The sequence below is a fragment of the Narcine bancroftii genome, chromosome 2 (genome assembly GCF_036971445.1).
Source record: "Narcine bancroftii isolate sNarBan1 chromosome 2, sNarBan1.hap1, whole genome shotgun sequence".
In the NCBI taxonomy this organism is placed as follows: domain Eukaryota; kingdom Metazoa; phylum Chordata; class Chondrichthyes; order Torpediniformes; family Narcinidae; genus Narcine; species Narcine bancroftii.
Window position 1 is genome coordinate 352,955,283 of NC_091470.1, and position 27,831 is coordinate 352,983,113.

A 27,831-nucleotide genomic window follows, 5' to 3' on the forward strand; every position below is an offset into this window, starting at 1 on the left:
TGGGATTATCATTAGAGATGTGGTCTGAGTATCCGAGGTGGGGGCGGGACCCCACCCCATATGCACCGGAAATGTTCATATACTCAAAGTCCAGCATGTTTGCCCCTCTTGTAGCAAAGTCCACATACTGGTGGAATTTAGGTAGCCCTGACACTTGAGGTTCACCTGGTTGAAATCCACAGCGGTTTGCAGTTGGTTTATAGCCTCACACAGCTCCCAGATTGCCTCATTGGGTTGGGTAAAAATGTGTATTAGACCTTGTGGATATGTTAATTTCCTTCTGATTCTGAGCAAGTAGTTTGTGTGCTTTCTTGGTGTAGCGTAGATGTGGTTGAATGAGGACGGATTGGTAGTGATGTTTTCTTAGCATAAGTCAACATACAATAAAACTCCCCATTATTCAGAATGGAATCAGCTGCAAACTCAAACAACTGGCAAAGAAAAATAGAGGAAGTAAATAAATAATTGACTTAAGACTGGTTGGATGGACCTCGCAGGGAGTACTGAGATTTCATTGCATACGCACAGGTTTGCCCCGCTGAACGAGCGATGCTCCTCAATGTGCGCATATTTTTTCGCTGTCACCACTTGAGTGGAGGTGAGCCGGTTTGTCAGCATGAGAAAAGTGCTGCAAGGGCTCGACCAGGACATTGGCGTGGAAGTGAGTTGGATTTCGCTGAGGGCCTGACTGGGACCCTGGCGTGGAGGTGAGGTGCGTAGCGCCGAGGGCATGATTGGGGCACCAGGATGAAGACCAGACTGATGCCACTCACCACTGTTGCGACTCTCTCAAGGTGTTCCCTATCTCTGCCTAGCAAGAGTCTTTATTTTTAATTAGTATTAGGTGTATTAGTAAGACTTTGTCTTTACCTACATTTTGTAAGTTATGGGATTTTTTTTTCTGTATTTGTTTGCATGTGTTTGAGAGTCTTTTTTTTGCACTCCTAATAACTGGTAATTCTGCCTCATCCGCGGGGAAAAAAGGACCACCAGGTTAGCACCGTAGAACCTAACAGCACAGCAACAGGCCATTCGGTCTGTGCCAACCATTGCTCAGCTAGTTGCAATAACCTGCTCCCATTCCATAAACCTTCCAGACCTCTCCCATCCATGTATCTATTCCAATTTATTCTTAAAACTCAAGATAGAGTCTGGAGCCACCACATCAGATGGCAGTTCATTTCATACTCCCACCATTCTCTAAGTGAAGAAGTTCCCCATAAACCTTTCCCGTTTCACCCTAAAGACTTGTCCTCTCGTATTTATCACTACTAATCTCAGTGGAAAGAGCCTGCTCGCATTTACTCCATATCCCTCATAATTTTGTAAACCTCGATCAAGTCTCCCCTTATTCTTCATTCCAAAGAATAAAGACCTAACATGTTTAATCTTTCTTTGTAACTCAACTCCTGAAGACCCATCAACATCCTAGTAAATCTTCTCTGTACTCTTCCAATCTTATTGATATCCTTCCTGTAGCTAGGCAACCAGAATTGCACACAATATTCCAAATTTGTCCTCACCAATGTCTTGCATTGTTAAAGTCTGCCCGCACTGCAAACTTATCTGTGAATAAAGAGCACAGCAGAGAACCACAGAACCAATTTTAAAATACAAACAGTTTTACTACTTCAATTGTAACACCAGTGGGAGAAAGGGGGGGTGGCCTATGAAATATCAATGAGACTCCTATAGAGCTGATTCCCTTTCTTGAAGTTTGTAGGGAAATTGGTGTGTTCTTTTGTAGTAAATTGGATCAATGCCCGTGTATGATTCCATGTATTCTAACTAATTAGAAACAGCTTTCTCATTTGTCCATTGACTTAGAATTTCTTTGTTCATTCAATAGTCTCCCAAAACCTTTAGTTACTACTTAGCTTCAATTACTCATTCAACACCGTCACAGCTGTTGCCCCTTTCTTGATTCGAAAACCATTACAACTGATTTATGTGACAGCCCTTGTGTGGAAAGGTAAACCTTGAGTTTTTTTTACAGAAACTGAACGAGGAAGTTCACTCTTTGTTAAAAGTTGATCTATAGTTACAATTCTATAATCCTTAGCAATAAGAGTTGGTTACATACAATGCAAAAACTCCCAGAATTCTTTAAAATGTCACAAGATAATGCTTAATCAATCACAAATCTTTTTACAATATGACTTCAACATAACATCCCAACTCCTATACTCAATACTTTGATTTATAAAGGTTAAGATGCCTAAAGCTTTCTTCACAACCCTATCCACCTTCAGGGAAAAATGTACCTGTATCCTCAGGTCTCTTTGCTCCTCTGCACTCCTCAGTGCCCTACCATTTATAGTGTACGTCCTTCTGTGATTTGCTCTTCCAAAATGCACGTCTGCCTTAAACTCCAACATCCATTTACTGGCCCATTCTCCCAGTTGGTCCAGACCCCTCTGCAAGCTTTGAAAATCTTCCTCACTGTTCGCTAAGCCTCTTATCTTTGGGTCATTAGCATAATTGTTGATGATCCAATTTACCATATTAATCATCCAGATCATTGATAGAGACAACAAACAACAATGGTCCCTACACAGATCCCCGAGGTACATCACTCATCACAGGCCTCAAGTCTGAGAAGCAACCATCTCTGTTTTCTCCCACACAGCCAATTTCAAATCTAGTTTACAACCACTCTATGTATATCTAGAGCCTTAACCTTCTGAACTAATCTTGTTGAACGCCTTAAAATCCATGTAGACAACATCCACAGCCTTTCCTTCATCTACCTTCTTGGTAACTTCCTCAAAAATCTACAAGATTTGTAAAACACAACCTACCTCATCCAAAGCCATGCTGACTGTCCTTAATCAGCTCATTGCTGTCCAAATACCTATATATCCTATCTCTCAGAACTCCTTCCAATAATTTACAACTACTGACATCAGGCTCACTGGCCGATAATTACCTGGTTTATTTTTGGAGCCTTTCTTAAACAGAGGGACAACATGACTGCTCATCAGTCAGTCCTTTGGCACCTCTCCCGTGGCTAAGGGTATTTTGAATATATGATTGTACTCTGACAATAAATCAGAATCTGAAAAAGAATCAGAATTACTTGATAACTTTAGATCATTAAGGACTACAATATTGATTTTTTTTTCAAATTACTTTAAATTTTGCACTGTCTTGTCTTTAATGAGGTGTTCAGGTAGTCTCCGACTTGTGACCATAAGGGTGACTGAAGGATTGGTTGAACTCTGGTTTGGTCATAAGACGGGGAATGGAGACCTCGGGCTACCGTGAGGAATAAGGAGTGGGGACCACTGTATACAGCACTTTTAATACAAAATATGAACTTGTACAGAGGTTTTAATAAAGATTTTAAAAAATATTTTTGGTTGTTGTGTGAGTGGACATAACTCGCATAGATCGGAAGTTGAGGACGACCTGTATTCTCAATCCAGGTGTATTAATTAGGCATTGGAAGAGCGAGTCTCGGTCAACTGGAAAATTCGCGTATGTGAAATCTGTGATCCCCGTAGGTGCCGGGTAATAGGCACAAATAAAAAGATATGGGGATGTATGTTTCTCTCTGCTTTCTTTGTTTTGCTGACACTGAGGGGGAGGTTGGTTTTTGACACAGTGCCAGCAGATTCTTTATCTCCTTCCTCTTCTCGAACTTGCTGTTTGAAATTCAGCTACAACTACGGTGTCGTGTCATCTACAAACAACATTTTGCCTTTCTTCCCACACACATTTATTTTATTCAGTGACTTTTCATTTTCGTGGTGAAATTGATGTTTGTTTATTATCCTGGTTTTGGTCAGTGTTTGGTTTAATCATTTTTCAAAATGTTGAATAAAAGACATTGTATCCTGCACATTAACTCCTGATGGTTTTGCAATGGAATAATTTTGATGGAATTCAATTTGATAGTTTTTAAACATAATGAATTTTCATTCCATTTCAATGCTCTCCTGAGTTTTCCCCTTGATGTGACCAAGAATTACAAAATGTTAAGTACCTAGTAACCAATTTTTCATGATTAAGTTCGTGTTGATTTCCTCAAAAATAAGTGATTTAAAAAAAAAAATAAAGAGATCAGTGTCTCTTCCTGTTTTGTATTCCATGCTTCTAAGTTATAATTTGCATTCTCCAAAATGAAATGTTTAGGTTGATTCTTGATTTGATATAAGGTGGGATGTCTCAACTTAATTTTCAATTCTAGTTTAAAATCCCATAATACGTTGCACAAATCTTTTATTCTTTTAGCTGTCACCTTTCCAGTTATCTCAAAATTGGATTTAAGAATCTTTTAATTACCTTAACTGTCATTACTCCAAAATTCTGTTCTTTATTCAATAAGAAGTCACAGAATTGCTGTGTTCTTCTACATTGGAAAGATAAACAAGGATCTTAAGATATCAAGTTTGTCAGTGGTCACCCTTGAAGTCAAAATAACCTAACAGTGCAGTTGTTCACAAACAATAGCCATTAATTGCTCTCATTTACATTCTGATTGACGTAGACATGAATTAAACAGTCATGGAAAGCATCGTCTAACTGAGGATTAGCATCTGTTCTTGTATTACTCGAGCTGGCAGAGTCCGCAAGCGTCGAATCCATGCTGCTGAAGACCCAACTGTGCTGGGTGGGTCACGTCTCCAGAATGGAGGACCATCGCCTTCCCAAGATCGTGTTCTATGGCGAGCTCTCCACTGGCCACCGAGACAGAGTTGCACCAAAGAAGAGGTACAAGGACTGCTTAAAGAAATCTCTTGGTGCCTGCCCCATTGACCACCGCCAGTGGGCTGATCTCGCCTCCAACCGTGCATCTTGGCGCCTCACAGTTCGGCGGGCAGCAACCTCCTTTGAAGAAGACCGCAGAGCCCACCTCACTGACAAAAGACAAAGGAGGAAAAACCCAACACTCAACCCCAATCCACCAATTTTCCCTTGCAACCGCTGCAACCGTGCCTGCCTGTCCCGCATCGGACTTGTCCAGTCACCATGGAGCCTGCAGCAGACGTGGACATGCCCCTCCATAAATCTTCGTCCGCGAAGCCAAGCCAAAGAATGCATTCCAAAATGCGGTCAGCCTAACGGTTGGTGCAACACTATTACAGTGCCAGCGACCTGGGTACGAATCCAATGCTGTTTCTAAGGAGTTTGTATGTTTCCCTGTGTCTGTATGTGTTCCCTCTAACCCTTCAAAATGCAAAGGAGTTGTAGGTTAATTGGGGTAGTTTGGTGGCATGGGCTTCTGGGCTGGAAGGGCCTGTTACCGTACTGTATGTTGATATATGTTTAAAATTTAAACATTTAAATTTTCTAACGTTTTCATTGTTTCCTAAGTGAATTTGTCCATTGCTGACTTGCTCATTGAAACACCATTGGAAAATAAAATAAAAAAAAACAAATATATACACACTTATAAATGTGTAAAAGTGAAATCTATTAACATTTTCCATTTAGGTCATAATTGTGATTAGCTTTTCACCTCAGTGATAATGTTGTTAGTGAGTTTGGGAATTTAAACTGCAACAGTGAGGTGACACATTTTGCAAGAACAACTGCAAGAGGAAAGTTGTTGTTCGTCCTTCGTAGTCGAAGATGACCATGGCTTCAAAGTCATTGGCTTTGTATGTGACAGAAAATAAACAAGTTGACATGATAGGCCACAGGGCCTGTTCCAGTGTGGCATATTCTGTTCTAACATCTGATACTAAGTTTGAACAATGATGTGTGTTGAAAACTTCAGTGCATTAATGAAGTGTATTGAAAGTCTTCGGATGAGCGATTAAATCTGATTTGCTGATTATTTCTGGCAACTTTTGCTATCATTTCAGATTTCTAGCAAATACAATTGGAGAAGAGCAGAGGGATACAGAGCTAATGCTGGCAAATTGGATTAGGCCAGCGTGGATGAATTGGGCTAAAGGATCCATTCTTTATGGTACAACCCTGACTATGCAAAATTTTGCCTTTGGGGTAAACCTGCTATGCTAGGGTGCACAAAGATCCCAATGGATAAAGGGAAGAACCATAACAACATCCTGGGAAATAGAAGTAAAACACCAAAATCTGCCGACACGGAGGTTGAGGTAAAAGCACAATGCTGGAGAAACTCAGCAGGTCAAACAGTGTACGTTGTATAGCAAAGATAAAGATGGATCACCAACGTTTTGGGTTGAGCCATTTGGTATAGCAACGTTCTCCGTAGAATCATAGAACACAACTGCACAGACACAAGCCCTTTAGCCTATCTCGTCAGTGGCAAACAATTTATTCTGTTATTCCATCGAACTACATCCAGACGACAGCCCTTCATCCTACTCCCATCTGTGTACCTGTCCACCATCCACCACCTCTTCTGGCAGCTTATTTCACATTCTCACCACCCTCTGAGTGAAGAAGTTCCCCATAAAAATGGCACCTTTCACCCTTGACCCATTGTTCATATAAAAATATCTTTTTATTTGTGTAATATGCACAAATTGTATGGAGAGTTTTGCTTCATGACTCAGTAGCTGCATTTCTAATGCAGTACAGTACACAAAAGAACTGGAGAAGCTCAGCAGATCATACAGCATCAATGGAAAGCAACATGCAAGCTTTGTTTTGGGTCTGAGGATACATAGTTAAGGGAAATAAGAGATATAGGGAAAAGGCAGGTAGGTGGAGATAGATCTGTCATCAGATCTGCCATGATTACTTTGAATGGCGAAGCAGGCTTGATGAGCCAGATGGCCTACTCCTGATCCTATTTCTTATGAATAAGAAGGTTCTTTTTTGACTTTAAAATGTTTTGAGATGCATGTATGCCAGGTGGTGTATTAATGCATACTTTTTTTTAAACTTTGCACACAGGGCTAAAAAAAAACATATCAGGAAGAAATGATATCTGTTACTGTGATTTCGAGTGCTCCTTTGTTTCTTCAGAACATCTGTTAACAGCATAATTTGTAATTTGTTGTTTGTGTTTTGAATTGAAAATGCAACTGATTCCTTTGCATTAGTTTTATTACAACAGAATATTGGCACAGAGGAACAGGCTGATTCATTTTGGTGGTTTTCTTTGTTTCATCTCCCTCCCCTGCCCTTGAAAGTCATTTTAATGAACAGTTTAGATCCACTATTTAAAAAGAGATTACTTCAGCAGTTGCTTGTGGGAAAGGATGCCATCCTTGAAAGCGTTGAATCTTCTTGGTTGTGGCCAGAGTTCAAACATTTAAGTGGGAGTAAATTCCAGATTGTGAACATTTTGTGGGGAGTCCAAGACTTGTTGACAGATTTGTTGTGCAGTGGCAAAATCCTGTCGGGAAAATTGATGAACATTTATTGTCATATACATAAACAGATGCACAGAAATTCTTGTCTGCTTCTATAAAACAATAAATAAATAAAAATTAAGTTACTACATGAAAGTAGAAAGGGATAATAAATCTGAAAGGATAGATAAATGTTCACAGTTGAAGAGACTGAGAAAATTATGTGATGTTGGAAAAGTGCAGACAGATTTTTGGTGGTTGTGTGGTGTTTTGGTTTGACTTGTATGGTATGGTGAGAGGTTCAAGAGCCTGAAAGGCATCATGCTAGGTCAGACCTAACATGGGGCATGAAAACTCATTGATTTTGATAGCGATTCTTGCCCTATGGATAGTCATAGAGGATGGTCCACTCATCCATGTTGACCAAGTTGCCGATCTAAACTTGTTCCATTGTCTCTGTTTGGGTTGTAAGTCTCTAAAATATCTCTATTCTTGTCTAAATGTCTTTGAAATCTCATAGTTTTACTTGCCTCCACAATTTTGTCCATACATGCACATACCACCCATTGTGTAGAAAAATAATTCTTTTAACTTGTACCTCTGCCCTCAAATTGTAGACTCTCCTACCCTGAGTTTAAAAAAAACTGTGACAATTCATCTTTTCTATTCTCATGATTTTGTGTACCTAACTAAAGTCACCCTCAATCCTCCTTCACTCCAGGGAAAGAAGTCCCAGCCCATTCAGTTGATTCCTGTAACTCAAACCCTCGAGTCTCAGTAATATCCTCGTGAATCTTTTTTGCCTCCTTTCCAGTTGAATGGTATGATATTTATAAAACATTCGAACAGTTGCAGTATGTGGATAGTAAGGATTGAGAAGTATATGGGCCAATTGTAGAAAATGTGATTAGACTAACTCAAACACTATCTTCACTACCCAATGTCACAGTATTTAAGGGAAATATGGACCTCCATCTCAGGTCTCTTTTATACAGTACCCTCCATGGCCTGACCAGATTTAGATGTGAAAGTAAGTTTTCAGTTGATTTTACTTGCTTTCATTTTAAAGGTACAGGTATACCCCACTTTACAAAACTAGAGTGTTCCTAGGAAACCTTTAGTAAGCTAAAATGGTGTAAAGTGAAGAAGCATTCAGAACTATTGGAGACTGTTTTTGTAAAAGCGAAAACCCATTCAAGTCCATTCATTAAAGCAAACATGGCTTTCTTTGTAAAAGTGAATTTTCGTAATTAGAGTATTTGTGAAACAGGATCTATGTGTATTGGGGGGAAATTACCAATGGCGGAGGTACATTTGTGTCCACTTTCCCATTTTTCTTTTGCCGAAACTTATCATGATTATTCTGCAGTCAGAGTTGCCATGCAGGCTCAATGTCTGGCTCAAGGGTATGGAAGGCCAGCAAAATTAGCTTCCTATATCTGGTGTTCATGAGTATGCAGGGAAGGAGGCTGATGGTTTTGGGCAGTAGGCCAGGTCCAGCAAGATTCTACTCAAGAAGACATGGAGCCATACAGCATACAAACTTCCCACCTACACTAGTCCCACTAGCATCTGTTTGGCTTATAGCTCTCTTAACCTATCCGATCTGTAGCCCCTTTTATATTGGAAAGCCGTGATATTCCCATAGACATGACACTTTTTAGGAAGATGGCTTGTGTTCACATAGAATTGAAAACCAGCTCTGTGAGTCAAATATGCTTCACTGCTGAGACTACCTACCCAGGTGGATCGAAGATGGGCAAGTGTTAGACCCCCACCTTGTGATTCTTTCACAGAGTGCTCGAAAGGTGGATAAAGGCCTGCTTTCAAGCACTGTTAAAGGGGCTTATGTATAAATGTTTCTTAAACATTGCAATAGTACCTGCCTCAACCACCTCCTCTGGCAGTTTGCTCCAAGTGAAAAAAACAATTTAATGAACTATAATGACAGAACGTGTGAGCTGGGACTGAACATGAAACAAAATACAGAAACAGACCTTTCAGCCGACAATATCTGCTAGTCATGATGCCAATTTAAACTGTGATCTTCCTCTTGAATTGTTTATTTATAATGTTTAATTCCTTTTTTTGTGCTCCAATAATACTCAACAAAATGTGATGATCAAAATATTACATATTTTTTTTTTTTAAACAGACACTTCCAATGAATTTAATTAGTTAATCTCCATATGCAAGTTTTAGAATAAAGGACTTGGATTTAGGTAAAACCCATTGATCAGATGGTATCATTTGATAGGTCATCTTTCATTTACTCAACACTCCTGTGCTTTCTCAACCAAAATAATTCCTGGTTGTGATTTTAAAATCCTGGCTCCTATCTTTTATACTCCTGAGCTGCTCCTCCTCTCTGTAATCTTCTTCCTACTTTGTAATTCTTTAATATGAGTGTATCTAATTCTAGCCTCTTGTCTGTCATCCAAATTTAATTGCCATTCCAGTAGTAGACTCTGTACTCTTCTCTCTAAATATCACTTCTCCTTTAAGGTACGTTAAAACTGTACTCATTCAAGAAGATTTTGATCATCTACCTGGACATCTTAGTGGTCATCAAGTATTGCCAATGCTAAAAGGCATTGTGATGAAATGAGTTGTGTTGTTGGGAAAATTAAGGAGATGAATTAAGGAAGTCCTTCATGTAGTATAAAGGCCATCAACTAAATTGAATATTATTGAGATTCGTCAAACTGGACAGACTGTTTAGTGGCTTTATATTACGCAAACCAATACATCAATTTAAATCGTGCATCCCCTCAGCCCATACCCTTCATTTTTCTTGCATCCAGGTGCCTATTTAAGAGTCTTTTTTTTAAATGTTCCTATTGTATCGGCCTCAACTACCTCCCTGGCACCCACCACTGTGCAAAATAAAAAAAACTGACAGCTCCCTTAAACCTTTCTCCACTCATCTTAAATGTCCTCTGGTATTGCCCATTGCCGTCCTGGGAAAAAGATGTTGGCTGTCCACCTTATCCATGCCTTCCATAATCTTGTATGCTTCTATTATGTCTCCTCTCAACCTCTATCGGTCCAAATCGAGAAGCACCAGCTCATTCAACCTTTTTTGATAAGACAAAATGCTGGTAGATCTCTTCCACAACCTTCCTCAAATGATATGACATTAACTGAACATGGTGTGGTTGAACCAGAATTTTATTGAGCTATTAGCAGGATACCCAGCATTGCCCGGGAATAAAACACTCAGTTGTTGTTGACTCCAAAAGATGTCATCTGAAATGCTGAGTTGTAGGCTCCGATAATCTTGAGAAAATGTTTGGGCTCTGCTGTGGTGACTAGCAGCAGCATTTTCAATGGCTGTGGAGGCTCGGCTCGGCCAGTAGAGGTATGCTAAGTTTTTGATTGGAACAACGTATCGATGGTGTTTCACCTTTCCACTTCTTTGCTCCACAATGTTGGCATACCTCTAACATGGAGCCAATTGCATTAATGGAAGAATACTCAATATCAACTGAGTAATTGAATGCAGCATATAGTAAATGGGGCTGCCCTTTGGCTGGTGGCTTTTCATATTGCTTGGAGTATTGCTTGTTCTTTCTTAGCAGACTTGATGTCTGCTCATGGAGTGCCTGGTGGCATCAGCACTGAGGCAGGCTTGTGTTCCTCCATTTCCTGCTCCTTGTTTGTGTGGAGGCCTGAGCACCGAGGTGGGCCAGGTTGCTTTGGCCACTTGTTTTTGTTCTGAATGTACATTTATGCACAGCACTATAACTAATTGAGGTGTCCCTGGTGCAAGTTCAATTTTTTTTTTGAACTTTTGCACTTCATATGACCTTAAAGGTTAAATTCAATGTGGTCATGACATTCACCATCAAATGTTACCCCGACTGAACCTCCTTGGACATTTCTAGAGTGCTCCATATTGATTTGCATGGTGAACAGACAAACATGCGCACACATTATTATTTATATGTATTTATATATAATAAATACTATAATAAATATACTGCCCCGGTCCGGGCAGTATGGACCGACCTAGGAGGGGAGGCAGGCCCCTCCAGCCCGGGTAAGAAACCTGCATAGGAGAAGGCCACTCCGATATAAAACCTACGACCCAAGGACCTCGCTGCCACGTCCCAGCTTGCTTGGCCACGGCACACGGACCATGGGTGTAAAGGGTGGGGCCAGTACTGCGCGCACTGCACTCCACCTAAAAGCTCCTTTGCGCAGGCCCGAGGACAGGTCCACGTCCTCCCCCCTCCACGTCCTCCCCCCTCCACGTCCTCCCCCCTCCACGTCCTCCCCCCTCCACGTCCTCCCCCCTCCACGTCCTCCCCCCTCCACGTCCTCCCCCCTCCACGTCCTCCCCCCTCCACGTCCTCCCCCCTCCACGTCCTCCCCCCTCCACGTCCTCCCCCCTCCACGTCCTCCCCCCTCCACGTCCTCCCCCCTCCACGTCCTCCCCCCTCCACGTCCTCCCCCCTCCACGTCCTCCCCCCTCCACGTCCTCCCCCCTCCACGTCCTCCCCCCTCCACGTCCTCCCCCCTCCACGTCCTCCCCCCTCCACGTCCTCCCCCCTCCACGTCCTCCCCCCTCCACGTCCTCCCCCCTCCACGTCCTCCCCCCTCCACGTCCTCCCCCCTCCACGTCCTCCCCCCTCCACGTCCTCCCCCCTCCACGTCCTCCCCCCTCCACGTCCTCCCCCCTCCACGTCCTCCCCCCTCCACGTCCTCCCCCCTCCACGTCCTCCCCCCTCCACGTCCTCCCCCCTCCACGTCCTCCCCCCTCCACGTCCTCCCCCCTCCACGTCCTCCCCCCTCCACGTCCTCCCCCCTCCACGTCCTCCCCCCTCCACGTCCTCCCCCCTCCACGTCCTCCCCCCTCCACGTCCTCCCCCCTCCACGTCCTCCCCCCTCCACGTCCTCCCCCCTCCACGTCCTCCCCCCTCCACGTCCTCCCCCCTCCACGTCCTCCCCCCTCCACGTCCTCCCCCCTCCACGTCCTCCCCCCTCCACGTCCTCCCCCCTCCACGTCCTCCCCCCTCCACGTCCTCCCCCCTCCACGTCCTCCCCCCTCCACGTCCTCCCCCCTCCACGTCCTCCCCCCTCCACGTCCTCCCCCCTCCACGTCCTCCCCCCTCCACGTCCTCCCCCCTCCACGTCCTCCCCCCTCCACGTCCTCCCCCCTCCACGTCCTCCCCCCTCCACGTCCTCCCCCCTCCACGTCCTCCCCCCTCCACGTCCTCCCCCCTCCACGTCCTCCCCCCTCCACGTCCTCCCCCCTCCACGTCCTCCCCCCTCCACGTCCTCCCCCCTCCACGTCCTCCCCCCTCCACGTCCTCCCCCCTCCACGTCCTCCCCCCTCCACGTCCTCCCCCCTCCACGTCCTCCCCCCTCCACGTCCTCCCCCCTCCACGTCCTCCCCCCTCCACGTCCTCCCCCCTCCACGTCCTCCCCCCTCCACGTCCTCCCCCCTCCACGTCCTCCCCCCTCCACGTCCTCCCCCCTCCACGTCCTCCCCCCTCCACGTCCTCCCCCCTCCACGTCCTCCCCCCTCCACGTCCTCCCCCCTCCACGTCCTCCCCCCTCCACGTCCTCCCCCCTCCACGTCCTCCCCCCTCCACGTCCTCCCCCCTCCACGTCCTCCCCCCTCCACGTCCTCCCCCCTCCACGTCCTCCCCCCTCCACGTCCTCCCCCCTCCACGTCCTCCCCCCTCCACGTCCTCCCCCCTCCACGTCCTCCCCCCTCCACGTCCTCCCCCCTCCACGTCCTCCCCCCTCCACGTCCTCCCCCCTCCACGTCCTCCCCCCTCCACGTCCTCCCCCCTCCACGTCCTCCCCCCTCCACGTCCTCCCCCCTCCACGTCCTCCCCCCTCCACGTCCTCCCCCCTCCACGTCCTCCCCCCTCCACGTCCTCCCCCCTCCACGTCCTCCCCCCTCCACGTCCTCCCCCCTCAAAAGATGCTCACAAACTCAAGCTAGCATGCTGGAACATCAGAACCATGCTAGACAAGGCTGACAGCCACCGACCTGAACGTCGGTCTGCCCTCATTGCACATGAACTCCTCAGACTTGACATCGACATAGCCGCTCTCAGTGAAGTCCGCCTGGCAGATGTAGGCAGCCTCCAAGAACGCGGCGCGGGCTACACACTCTACTGGTCTGGCAAGCCTTCGGATGAACGACGCCTATCTGGTGTAGGCTTCATGGTCAAGAGCTTCATTGCCTCCAAACTCGAAAACCTTCCGCCAGGCCTCTCGGACCGAATCATGTACATGCGACTCCCACTTCAAAACAAGCGTCACATCACCCTCATCAGTGTCTATGCTCCAACCCTCCAGGCGGAACCAGCAGAAAAGAACAAGTTCTACACCGACCTGCGCAACCTCATCCAACGTACCCCTACAGCCGACAAGGTTGTAATCCTGGGCGACTTCAACGCTCGTGTCGGCAAAGACTCAGAAACCTGGCCAGGAATCCTGGGCAAGCATGGCGTCGGCAAGTGCAACGACAATGGGCGCCTCCTGTTGGAGCTCTGCGCAGAACAGCGACTTGTCATTACAAACACCCTTTTTCAGCAGAGGGACAGCCTTAAGACCACCTGGATGCATCCCCGATCCAAACACTGGCACCTCCTGGACTACATCCTGGTGCGAGAAAGTGACAAACAAGATGTGCTCCACACCAGGGTCATGCCTAGCGCGGAATGCCACACTGACCACCGGCTGGTTCGCTGCAAGCTCAACCTTCACTTCAAGCCAAAGCCCAGGAACAATAAAGCCCCCAGAAAGAGGTTCAATGTTGGAAACCTGCAGTCAGACGAAGCGAGAGGAAACTTCCAGGCAAACCTCAAAGCAAAGCTCGACGTTGCAACCCGCCTCACGGACCCGTCCCCTGAAACCCTCTGGGATCAGTTGAAGACTACCATACTGCAATCCACTGAAGAGGTACTGGGCTTCTCCTCCAGGAAAAACAAGGACTGGTTTGACGAAAACAGCCAGGAAATCCAGGAGCTGCTGGCAAAGAAGCGAGCTGCCCACCAGGCTCACCTTACAAAGCCGTCCTGACCAGAGAAGAAACAAGCCTTCCGTCGCGCATGCAGCCATCTTCAGCGCAAACTCCGGGAGATCCAAAATGAGTGGTGGACTAGCCTCGCCAAACGAACACAGCTCAGCGCGGACATTGGCGACTTCAGGGGTTTCTACGAGGCTCTAAAGGCTGTGTACGGCCCCTCACCCCAAGTCCAAAGCCCGCTGCGCAGCTCAGTCGGCAAAGTCCTCCTCAGCGACAAGATCTCCATCCTCAACCGATGGTCAGAACACTTCCAATCTCTTTTCAGTGCCAACCGCTCAGTCCAAGATTCCGCCCTGCTCCAGCTCCCTCAACAGCCCCTAAGGCTAGAGCTGGATGAGGTTCCCACCCTGGATGAGACATATAAGGCAATCGAACAACTGAAAAGTGGCAAAGCAGCAGGTATGGATGGAATCCCCCCAGAAGTCTGGAAGGCTGGCGGCAAAACTCTGCATGCCAAACTGCATGAGTTTTTCAAGCTTTGTTGGGACCAAGGTAAACTGCCTCAGGATCTTCGTGATGCCACCATCATCACCCTGTACAAAAACAAAGGCGAGAAATCAGACTGCTCAAACTACAGGGGAATCACGTTGCTCTCCATTGCAGGCAAAATCTTCGCTAGGATTCTACTAAATAGAATAATACCTAGAGTCGCCGAGAATATTCTCCCAGAATCACAGTGCGGCTTTCGCGCAAACAGAGGAACCACTGACATGGTCTTTGCCCTCAGACAGCTCCAAGAAAAGTGCAGAGAACAAAACAAAGGACTCTACATCACCTTTGTTGACCTCACCAAAGCCTTCGACACAGTGAGCAGGAAAGGGCTTTGGCAAATACTAGAGCGCATCGGATGTCCCCCAAAGTTCCTCAACATGATTATCCAACTGCACGAAAACCAACAAGGTCGGGTCAGATACAGCAATGAGCTCTCTGAACCCTTCTCCATTAACAATGGCGTGAAGCAAGGCTGTGTTCTGGCACCAACCCTCTTTTCAATCTTCTTCAGCATGATGCTGAACCAAGCCATGAAAGACCCCAACAATGAAGACGCTGTTTACATCCGGTACCGCACGGATGGCAGTCTCTTCAATCTGAGGCGCCTGCAAGCTCACACCAAGACACAAGAGAAACTTGTCCGTGAACTACTCTTTGCAGATGATGCCGCTTTAGTTGCCCATTCAGAGCCAGCTCTTCAGCGCTTGACGTCCTGCTTTGCGGAAACTGCCAAAATGTTTGGCCTGGAAGTCAGCCTGAAGAAAACTGAGGTCCTCCATCAGCCAGCTCCCCACCATGACTACCAGCCCCCCCACATCTCCATCGGGCACACAAAACTCAAAACGGTCAACCAGTTTACCTATCTCGGCTGCACCATTTCATCAGATACAAGGATCGACAATGAGATAGACAACAGACTCGCCAAGGCAAATAGCGCCTTTGGAAGACTACACAAAAGAGTCTGGAAAAACAACCAACTGAAAAACCTCACAAAGATAAGCGTATACAGAGCCGTTGTCATACCCACACTCCTGTTCGGCTCCGAATCATGGGTCATCTACCGGCACCACCTACGGCTCCTAGAACGCTTTCACCAGCGTTGTCTCCGCTCCATCCTCAACATCCATTGGAGCGCTTACACCCCTAACGTCGAAGTACTCGAGATGGCAGAGGTCGACAGCATCGAGTCCATGCTGCTGAAGATCCAGCTGCGCTGGATGGGTCACGTCTCCAGAATGGAGGACCATCGCCTTCCCAAGATCCTGTTATATGGCGAGCTCTCCACTGGCCACCGTGACAGAGGTGCACCAAAGAAAAGGTACAAGGACTGCCTAAAGAAATCTCTTGGTGCCTGCCACATTGACCACCGCCAGTGGGCTGATAACACCTCAAACCGTGCATCTTGGCGCCTCACAGATTGGCGGGCAGCAACCTCCTTTGAAGAAGACCGCAGAGCCCACCTCACGAACAAAAGGCAAAGGAGGAAAAACCCAACACCCAACCCCAACCAACCAATTTTCCCTTGCAACCGCTGCAATCGTGTCTGCCTGTCCCTCATCGGACTTGTCAGCCACAAACGAGCCTGCAGCTGACGTGGACTTTTTACCCCCTCCATAAATCTTCGTCCGCGAAGCCAAGCCAAAGAAAATATATAATAAAAGCTTTTGCTTTGCAGTTCTTAAATTCAATCCCCTCCATCTGAAAGCCAACGCATAGCAATCTTGAAGAATTTATGAACTTCGACACCAACATCCCTCTGTTCCTCCATCCTGTGAAGAATCTTAACATTAACCTATCACTTCAATTTTCCAGATTGAACTCCATCTGCCACTTCTCTGCCCAGTCTCCTATTTGTATCTTGTTGTTTTCTATGGATGCTGCCTGAACCACTTAGTTCCTCTAGCATTTTGAATTACTCCAGTTTTCCAGTCTCTCTTTTTTGCTTCTGAATTAGCATAACCAAGTTTCAATGTATTCCATGCTTCATGATTTTCTGGATGAATCTACCATGACAAAGGCCTTACTAAAATCCATATACACCACATCCATTTCATTCATTTACTTTCTTGAAAGCTCAATTAGATTTGGAAAGCCTGCTGATTGTTTATAATAAGACAATGTAATCATTCAATGAATCTTTCAAGCACCTGTCGGAACCAATGTTTTTAATGTCATGCATTGGAATTGAAATTTTCAAATCTTGTGCATTAATGTTAATGAAAATGACAGCTTGTAAGAATTTTCTGTCATCAAATCTGTATTTCTATGCATTATCCACACATCAGGGATGTAGGAAGAAAATAAAAATTGACTAGAAGTACAAATACAAGCGTAATGAAAGAAATACTGAGCTCTTCCATCAGTGTTTACATTGATTTTCAAAAAGTGTATTGACAAACAAATTTTACTTAAAATAGTAAAACATTGGCATTCAAGTGTAAATATTTGTGAATTTCCATATGTAGTTGACTGAATTTGTGAAGCACACAAGTTGCATAGGATTATAAAATGACCTTTGTCCAACTTGCAAAAGAAGTTTCATGGCTCTTTTCAGCTGTCCCAATTTCTTTTTTCCCCCAAAAGTTATTTCCTGCTTCTTTAAAACTCCTGGAAGGCCTTGCTCCGTTTCAGCTTCCTATAGATAACATGTGCTTCTTTTACTTTAATGGCTGCAACATTGTAGTTCGATGTATGTATTAACCCGGCTCTAAACCCATCTGCTTTAGCCATTATACATTTCAACCTCATTTGTCTTTTTCTGCTCCAAAGAAATTGGTATGACCTCCACTCCTTTGCTGCTTGCCACTCTCAGATCTTCAAATAGAAATAAAGCTGTTGAAAGTTTTAAGATAATTTTATTTTTTTGCAAAAGCATCAAAGAGATCTTGGTAATGTTTCTTTTGAACATTAATCAAAATACCTAGCAGATAAATTCTTACTGATAGTCTTTCCAGAAAATGTGCTAAAGCTAGGATTCTGATCAGCAAAAGCTAACCTTTTATCAGGAATTCTTGAAGTCAGTTCTGGAGTCTTGCCCTCTGGGATCATTACACAAATTTGGGGTACAATCAGCTGTACGCTTTCAGTGAAGAATTTAGAAAAATTAGATTAGGTTACAAACCAATTGATTATTACCAGTGAAACAACTAAGAAAAAAAGCCCCATCTTAAATTCTAATTCCAATTATTAGAAAATGTGATTGAAAAGGAAACTTGAGTGTATGAAGGAGAAATGAGAATTCAAAAGTCCTTTTTCCATGTGTATACAATCAATATAATGCTTATTACATTAGTTTCTTCTCATGTCATAAAAGCTTGTGTCAAATGATCTAACTGGAGTTTTACATAGGTACAGCATGAGATTAAAGTCTTTGTTGATGAGAACATCCAAAGAAATATAAAGCAAAATATCTGTTTTTCTTTGTAATTATCTGTCTCAATTACATTTGAATGATCTGTGCACATTGATCCTGAAGTGACCAAAAACTAGTAGTGGAACTAGGCCATTCAGCCCATAGAGTCAGTCATGCCATCCATCACAGCTGATTGACCATCTTTTTCAACTCCATTCTTTTGCCTTCTACTTGAAACCCTTGGTTTCCTTCCTAATAAAGAACCTATCTCTGTCTTAAATAGATCCAATACCTTAGCCTCCACTACCCTCTGGATAAAGAAATTCTTCCTCATCATTTTTCTAAAAAAACATTTTTGTATTCTAAGACTGTGCCCTCTGGTCCCAGATGCCCCCACTGTCAGAGAGATCCTCTCCTTGTCCACTCTATCCAGCTTTATCCAATATTTAATCGATATCGATGAGATTCCCCCCCCCCCCCCCCCATATTCTTCTAAACGCCAGTGAATGATAACCTTTTCACTTTGGGGATCATTTTTGTGAGCCTCCTCTGGACACTCTCGAATGCCAACAAGTCGTTCCTTTGAAGAGCCCAAAACTGCTCGCAATACTCCAAATGCAGTCTGACGAAGGCCTTTATAAAGCCTCAACATTACATCCCCGCTTTGAGATTCTATCCCCCTTGAAATTAATGCGAGCTTTGATTTTGCCTTCCTTACCACAGAATCTACATGGATGTTAACCTTCAGGGAATCTTGCACAAGGACTCCCAAGTCCCTCCCCACCTCCAATAGCTAAACCTGTTATTGGTTTAGAAAATATTCTGTGGCTTTATTTCTTCCTCCAGAATTCATGATCATAAACTTCTCTACACTGTTTTCCATTTCCTTGCTCAATATCCTTACACAAGTCATTCTGCAGACTCAGTGCTTCAACACTACCTGCCCCTCCTCCTATATTTATATCATCTGCAAACTTGGCCACAAAACCATTAATTCTATCATATTAATCAGCCATTTTTAACAGGGCTCATACCCACTCACCTTCCCCTAGGGGGCCACAGCACAAGTAAAAGCCTTGTTTTATTTTCACTTCACATAAAACAAATATTTTTATGTAATTCGTAGGAGAGAAATGAAGAAATCAAAACTTGACTGATGGGGAAGTTGGCCCTTGAACTTTGAGCAGAATTCTCGGGGGGGGGGGGATTTTTTTTTTTAAAAAAAGGTCGACAATGGGTGATCTAAATGATTGAAACATCACAGGTCACTGGCAGCCAACCCTTTTATCCCTACTCTCTGCTTTCTGCCAGTCACCCAATTCTCTACCTATGTTAATATCTTTTCTGCATTTCTGTGGGTTCAATACTTGCTCAGTATCCTCAAGAGCAGCACCTTGACTAAAGCCTTCTGGGAAACCAGGTAAACAACATCCACTGACTCTCCTTCATTTGTCCTTCCAGTTATTCCTTCAAAGAATTCCAGTAGATTTCCCCAAAAGGAAACCATTCGGACTTCTGCCCATTTTCCCATCTGCCTCCAAGTATGCTAAAACATAGAACCATAGAACACTACAGCACAGAAACAGGCCCTTCAGTCTGTGCGAACCATCATTCTGCCTTGTGTAACTCGCTTGCACCCGGACCATTTCTCTCCATATAGCTCCCATTCCTGCACATCCAAATTTTCCCAAAAAGGTCAAAATTGAGCTTGGGTTTACCAATTCAGCTGGCAGCTCATTCCACACTCCCACCGATTGCTGCACAAGTTTTCTTCCCCACCCCCCCCCCCCCCGCCGCCCCTTTTAAACTTTCCTGCTTTTATCTTTAATCCATATTCTCTAGGTTTTTATCTTTCTTAACCTCAGTAGAAACCACCTGCTTGCATTTACTCCATTTATACCCATCATAATGTTGTGTACCTCAGTTTGATAATGCATCCTCATGAATAACAGATTCTAACACCTAACTGAAGAACAAGATGTTAGAATTTAACTTAAGTCATTCATGCCATCAAGCCCCTCTCCCTTCTTAGAGTGGAATGACATTTGTGGCACTAAATAGTAATGTCTCCACAGTCTCTTCAGCTACCTCTTGAAAAATCTTTACATTTAGTACATCTGGTCAACGTTACTTATCCACCTCTCCCTTTTCAACTTACCCAGCTCTTCTTGACTGCACTCAGTTCTGCCCCTTGACACTCTTGAAGTTCTGGCATACTGTTGGCATTTTTCAGTGAAAACTGACACAAAATACTTATCGACTTCTTCCACCACTTACTTGCCCCCCCATTCTATTATTATCTATTTGATTTGACTTGGGTTTCTTTGTATTTAATACATTGCCAACACTACTTGTGATGCTATCCATGATCAATACCAGGATATAATTTGGCATTCTTTTCTATTAGTCATTTCATTAATAATTTCAGTGAATAGCTTAGGATGCAGTACAAATCCATTCACATTTTCAGTTTGCTGGCAGTCATCATGCCAGTTCTCTTATTGCTTGGTCACTCTGAACTGGATCATCCTTTCTTCACCCTTTTTGTGTTCTATATTTTCCTTATTTTTTTGACCTTATGAATGTTTTTCTGTGATTTTATATTTAATGTATTATATTAATTGTCCTATATTTGGCATTTTCTTAAAATTTAAATATTTTTAAATAATTCTCATACTCCTAACAGTTTTAAAGTTGTGTTTCTGGCATACCTTTCAATAAGGAACACTTGGTCTAGCGGCTAGACGTTAGCCAATAACTTGGTGACCTGTGCTGTCTTAATACCCATCTTAATTTTTTTTGTTTCATGTCATTTCAATCCTGCATTTATTCCCATACCATCCTGTCATTAATATTGGTTGTTGTGCAAAAATATTAACAGTTAATTCTGTTGATGTTTATTAATATTTTATTTAATATTCCATACATGCAATATTCCATACATGCAATAATTAATAATAGATTTTACCCCCTCCATAAATCTTCGTCCGCGAAGCCAAGCCAAAGATTAAAAAAACTAATTGATTACATACATGATTGTTTTCACCCCATTCCAAAACCTCTCCCTCCCACCAAACTTCCCAACAAACAAAAAAAAATCAAAAAAGGTAAACATTTTCTAGGTATCAAAAGATAAGGGAGTAAAAAAAGTATCTTTGATTTGCAGAGATGTCATTGCAGTACAATTCACCAGTTCCAAAACATACAGAGGAGAATTCTGCAGGGCTAGAGGATAAAAAGGGTATCACTACAAATTTAATATCATTCGTGTATGGGCACCAGATTTGTAAAAACTATTTTTAAAACTAAGTAATTTGTACAATCCCTACATAAATTTTCCCACATTTGTTGGTCTATCATAATATTCAAATCTGTTTCCTATCTATGCCTAGAGAGATGTAATCCTAATTTAGGAGTTCCTGTTTGTAATAATGAATATATCAAAGAAATAATTTTTTTTTCAGTCATCCCTCTCCCCACAATTTCTACCTCAATACAGCTAGACAAACATTATTGGTCCCAACTTATCTTTCAAATGTGTAACAAAAAAAGATACTCCATGGTATAGCATATTTGTTTCTCAAATGAAATTAATTGACCTCTTTCGTAACAATCTTCCACATTAACAATCCCTTTAAGGTACCATATTTAAAAACTGATTATCTCTTAAAAAGACAAAAAAGATTAATTAATGGCATTTTAGGTGACATAGATCCTCATCCAATATCCTGATTTATTTTATTCCAAACATTAAGTAAATGCTTCAATAATGGGGCCTATCAGCAACCAACATTTTCGATTCTCATTTATATACAAATTCTTCTGCTTTCTTTTCTCCCATTTTATTCAATGCTCGATTAATCCTTGATTTTCTATTTTCAAAAAAGAAGCCAGGAATCTCATCTGTGCCACTAGATAATGATTCCTAAAAACATGCACACTCTTCTATTGAGACACTTGTCGTTTTACTCTTCCAAAGAAATCACCTTATTTGTTCATAATATCTGTTTGGTTCTTTGAATTATTTTTTCTGTTCTATATGAATTAGGAAAACGAGCTTAAAAGTTTAGCATGGTAATTAAAAGCAGACAGACATCTAGAGTGATTAATGCAGTTTTAAAAAATCTTCAGCGACTGTTGCATATAAACCCCAAGAAATAAATTATGCATTTAAGGAATTTTATTCTGAATTATATAATTCAGAATTAGTACATGACAAAAATTGACAAATTTTAAAACTTGAATATTGGACCTAGTTTGAAAGATAAGGACCTGAAATATTTGATTGTAGTATGTACAGCAAGGGAAATTAGTGAGGTAAGGAGTTCTTTGCAAAATAACAAATTGCCAGAAGATGGATTTCCTGCAGAATTTTTCTTAATTTAAAGACCTTTTTAATACCTGCATTTATGGAGGTGTTTATTCATTAGAATATACCTTCATGGCATCATTTGAGTCCAAGAACCACTAAGTGTTCCTCATATGTTATCATTCTGGAAATCATTCTGGTAAACCTCCTCTGTACCCACTCCAACCTTGCTGTATCCTTTCTAAGATTATGGGGCCCAAAACCACACACACACTTCAAATGAAGTCTCACCAGTGTCCCATAGAGCCTCATCAACACCTCTTTATTCTTATACACAATCCCCTTTGAAATGAATGTCAATATAGCATTCGCCTTTAACTGCTGATGTAACTTGGCAGTCAACTTTCAGGTTATCCTGCAGGAGGACCTCCATGTCCATTTGTACGACTGAGGTTTGAATTTTCTCCCCATCCAAATAACAATCTGACTGTTTATTTCCTCTACCAAAATGCACATTTCTCAACATTATATCTGCCATTTCTTCACCCATTCTCCTAAGCTGTCCAAGTCTCTGTGTAAGCTTTAGATTTCTTCTACACTTCGTACTCTACCACCCATCTTTGTGTCATCTGCAAACTTTGCTATGAAACTATTTAATCCACAATCTAAATCGATATATATTGTAACAAGAAGTGGCCCCAACACCAACTCTTGCAGAACACCACTAGGAACAGGCAACCAACCAGAAAAGGATCCTTTTATTCCCACCCTTTGCTTTCTGCTTGTCAGCCAATGCTCTACCCAATCTATTATTTTTCCAGTAATTCCATGTGCTCTCATCTTATTTAGCAGCCTTTTATGCAGCACTTTATCGAAGGCTTTTTGAAAATCCAAATTTACTACATCCACAGCCTCTCCCTTGTCTATCTGACTGGAGATTGCCTCAAAAAATCCATTATGTTGGTCAGACAGGATCTTCCCTTCATGAAACCATGCTGGCTTGGACCTATCATGCCACGCATCAAAGTATTCTATAACCTCATCATTGAGGATAGATTCCAAAATCTTTCCAACTACCGAAAATCAGACTAATAGGCCTATAATTTCCTTTTTTCTGCCTTCCTCTCAAACAGCGGAACAATATTTGTGACATTCCAATCCTTGGGAACTACGCCGGAGTCTATTGCTTTCTGGAAAATCAATTGCAATGCCTCTACAATCTCCAAGGCCACCTCCTTCAGAACCCATGGATGCACTTCATCTGGTCCCGGAGACCATTCAGTACAAAGCACCATCTCTTGTAATCCTGACTGTACTTAATTCTATTCCCAGAGACCTTTGATTATCAGGTAAATTGCTAATGTCCTCCATAGTGAAGACTGATGCAAAATATCCATTTTGTTCCTCTGCCATCTCCTTGTCACCCATTATAATTTCTCCATCTTAATTTTCAATTGGCCCTATATCTACCCTTGACTCTTAATTTGAAGAAATTCTTAGTATCCTTTTGTATGTTATTTGCCAATTTTCTTTCATAATTCATCTTTTAGTTCCTAATGACTTTCTTGGTCTCCAAGTTTAAAAAAAAATTCCCAGTAGTCTGCTTTTCCAGTAATTTTTGCTACTCTGTATGCCCTCCCTTTTGCTTTAGTCTTAACCTTTTGTTAGCCACATCTGTGTCATTTTATCATTCGGAATTTTCCTTGAAATATATCCATCCTGTGCTTTCTTTATTTCTTGTAGAAATATCAACCAATTCTCTCTCTTCACCCCCCCCCCCCCCCAGCTTACTTTTCCAGTCAACTTGGGTCAGTTCCTCTCTCATACTACTGTATTTTCCTTTATTCCACACCTGAAAAATTGACACCTGATAGTTATCCCCCTTTCAAATTAAAAGCTGAACTCTGTCATGTTGTGACCACTACTTCCCAAGGGCTCCACAATCTTTAAATCCCTAATAACCTCAGGTTCTTTACACATCACCCAATCCAAAACACCCGATCCTTTGGTGGGCTGATCGACCAGCTGTTCCAAAAAGCCATCCTTCCGGCATTCTATAAACTAATTCTCCTGAGATCCTGTACCTTCCTGACATTCCCAATCCCCTTTCATATTAAAATCTCCCATCATTATCTTGACATTCTCCTTCTGATCTGTTCTTCCCAATTCCAGCTGTACCTCGCAGTCCACGTCCCAGCTGGTGTTTGGGGGCCTGTATATTACAGCGAGTGAGGTCTTTTTACCCTTGCCATTTCTTATTTCAACCCATAAAGATTCCACGATTTCTCTCTCTATGTCCCTCTTTCAAGTGATTTAATAGCATTGCTTACCATCAGGACCATGCCACCCCCTCTACCAACCTGCCTTTCTTTCCTATACAAGGTGTAATGCTTTATATTCAGTTCCCAATTACATCCCTTATTCAGCCATATTTCAGTGATGGCCACAATGTCATACTTTCCATTTGCATCTACACAATCAGGTCATCTACCTTATTCCTAATACTCCGTGCATTCAAATACAATACCCTTAGTCTGGCGTCCAATTTCTCTGTAGTTCCATTGTTCAATAAATTCTCTTTTCCCCTTTTTCTGTTTGTTTTTTTTTTGCTGCACATCAACTTGGACTGGTGTCCAATTTTTACAATCTACCATTACACCCTGGTTTCTTTCTACCCTAATCTCAGCACTGTGATTCAGATTCTCACCCCCGCCAAACTAGTTTAAACCCTCCCCAACAGTTCTAGCAAACCTGCCTGCCGGGATATCCCCCCCCCCCCCCACCCCCCACTTCCAGTTCAGGTGCAGCCCATCCTGTTTATAGAGGTCAGACCTTCCCCAGAAGAGATTCCAATAATCCACAAATCTGAACCCCTGCACAACTCTTGAGCCACACATTCATCTGCCACAGTCCTCCCATTTCTACCCTCTCTAGCTTGTGGAACTGGCAGCAATTCTGAGATCACCACCTTTGAAGTCTTATTTCTAAACTTCCAACCTAATTCCATGTTTTCTCTTTTTAAAAACATCATCCCTATTCCTCTCGATGTCATTAGTCCCCACATTGACTACAATATCTGTCTGTTCCCCTTCACCTGCCAGAAGACTGTGAACTCTGAGACATCCCTGTCTCTGACACTTGGGAGGCAACACACCAGTCAAGATCCTTGATCTTGTCCACAGAAACCCCTATCCACACACCTTGTCAAAGAGTTCCCATTCACTCTTGCTCTTCTCTTCTTCTCCTTTCTGACCTGGGGTGGGGGCAGTCTCTGAACTGGAGACATCAACACTCCGACTTGTCCCTAGATGCTAATCTCCATCAATGATATCCAAAAAGGGTATACCTGATGTTGACTTGAATGGTCTCATGGGAATCCTGCAGTGTCTGAGTCTTTCCCTTCCTTTGCCTGACAGTCACCCATCTACCCATCTCACAAAATTTTTGGAGTGACTGCCTCCCCAACACTCATGTCTGCAGCTACCAATGCCTCTCCCAAGATCTGCAATTCATCCAACTCTAGCTCCAGTTCCCTAACTCAGGCTGTGAGGAGCTGTAGCTGAATATACCACCTGCAGGTGTAGTTTTCAGGGACAAATGTTATGTCCTTGATTTCCCACATCCCACAACCAGAGCACACCACTTCCCTGAAGGCTCCATTACCTATATGTCATTAAAGCGCTTAAATCACTCAAGCCATACCTTTCTTTGTTGTAGGCTCACTGAATCTTTTCAAACTTTTCACTAGCTGCTCCTTTAGTAAGACATACTTTTTATTAGTCCCTGCTAATTTTCTTAATTACCCAATTAATCCCTCCCACAATAATCAATCATCAGACTCACCTGGCTGAAGGCTCATCACAAAGTGAACAGCAAGGTAAGCTGACCTTCCCTTTTTAAAATTCTACCGCCTGGCCAACGTTATGCGCCTGCACACTAGTCCCCCACCTGACTTTCAAAATCAACTCATAAAATTAAATAAATAAAGTGACAGCAATAAATAAACAAACCAACCCATAGAATTAATTAAATAAAAAATAAACAGACGGGCGCCAAATAAATAAATAGATTTCAACAAATATCGATAACTACTCATGGATAACCAACAGCTCTCATGGCTGAAGGCTCCTCACCTGCTTCTTCAAGGTCCACATTAACTTGATCATTATCCCAATTTATTTTGTATCCCAAAACTTTTCCATATTCTTCCAGTTGAGCATACAATCTTTGTAAAGATGACTCAGGATCAGTCAAATATATTAAAACATCATCTGCAAATAAACTAAATTTGTGTTCCTCCTGACCCGCTGTAAAACCCTTAATTTGTAAATCAGAGCGAATCATCTGTGCAAGTTGTTCTCTGGCCAAAACAAAGCTGGTGACAAAGGACAACCTTGTCTACTTGATCTCGCTAACTTAAATGGCATAGACACTTGCCTTTTTGTTACTAGTTTAGCTTTAGGATTATTATATAATGCTATAATCCAACTTTAAAAAGTTAGTCCAAATCCAAACTTTTCTAATACCTTAAATAAAAAGTCACATTCTAATCTATCAAATGCCTTTTCTGCACGTAAAGCTACTGCAACACTTGAATCGCTTCTTTTTTTTGGCGCAAAATGTATTATGCGAAACAATCAAGCTATATTTTCTGAAGATTGTGTTTTTTTAACAAATCTTGTCTGATCCATTTTTAATAATTTAGGTAATGAATTATTCATTCTATTTGCCCAAAAATTTGCTTCTAATTTTGTTAGGTCTGCTTTGTTCATGAATGAGTGAGTCAAACACCAGACTGAGTCGAAATCAAGGTTCTTTGTTCTTTATTACCGGATTGTAACACTTGCAACTAACAGTGTTAGTTGGAGAAGGCGCATTCTGCCGTTATCAGCAAGTGGTGTTTTTTATATACCTTAGGATACGTACTTAGTAAATTATCATACCATGACATTGTCCAATGAATAAACTGTTGCTATCCTTCTCTGCTAGCTTGCTGCACATCAATTTGTCATTACCACTCTTATCTTGAGAGTACAAGGTCACAACTGCATCTTGTTACGGCCCAGCACTGGGAGACTCCCTCTACATTCCCAGCTCATGATGTTTTTACCTAACAATTTATAATCCACATTTAAAAGTGAACTCGGTCTATATGATGAGGGTTTGAAAGGTTCTCCATCTTTTTATGAATCACAGTAATTATTGCCATCGAAAAGGATTTTGGAATGGTTGAAGTTTGAGAAGCTTGATCCAGCACTTGCATAAATATGGGAATTAATAAATCCTTAAAATCTTTATAAAATTCAGATGGATAATCACCTTCTCCTGGAGATTTGTTACTTTGTAAAGAGCTTATTGCTTCTCTTTCTTCTTTCTCAGTAAATGGAACATC

The 27,831-nt window shown here is 42.7% G+C and overlaps 1 protein-coding gene across 4 annotated transcripts in view; it reads left to right on the forward strand.

The window, feature by feature from the left end:
- The window catches only part of LOC138755765 (focal adhesion kinase 1), a 457,595-nt gene that overhangs the window by 80,369 nt on the left and 349,395 nt on the right, over positions 1-27,831 (forward strand). Inside the window, exon 2 of one of the 4 annotated variants that reach the window (XM_069922329.1) lies at positions 5,814-5,920. The exons of 2 other annotated variants lie outside the window; for them this stretch is intronic. In XM_069922329.1, coding sequence (XP_069778430.1) covers positions 5,860-5,920 — 61 coding nt within the window. In that variant the 5' untranslated portion in view covers positions 5,814-5,859. Of the gene's footprint in view, positions 1-5,813; positions 5,921-5,943; positions 6,069-27,831 lie in introns of those variants that run through there. One more of the 4 variants, XM_069922334.1, reaches the window with a different exon arrangement.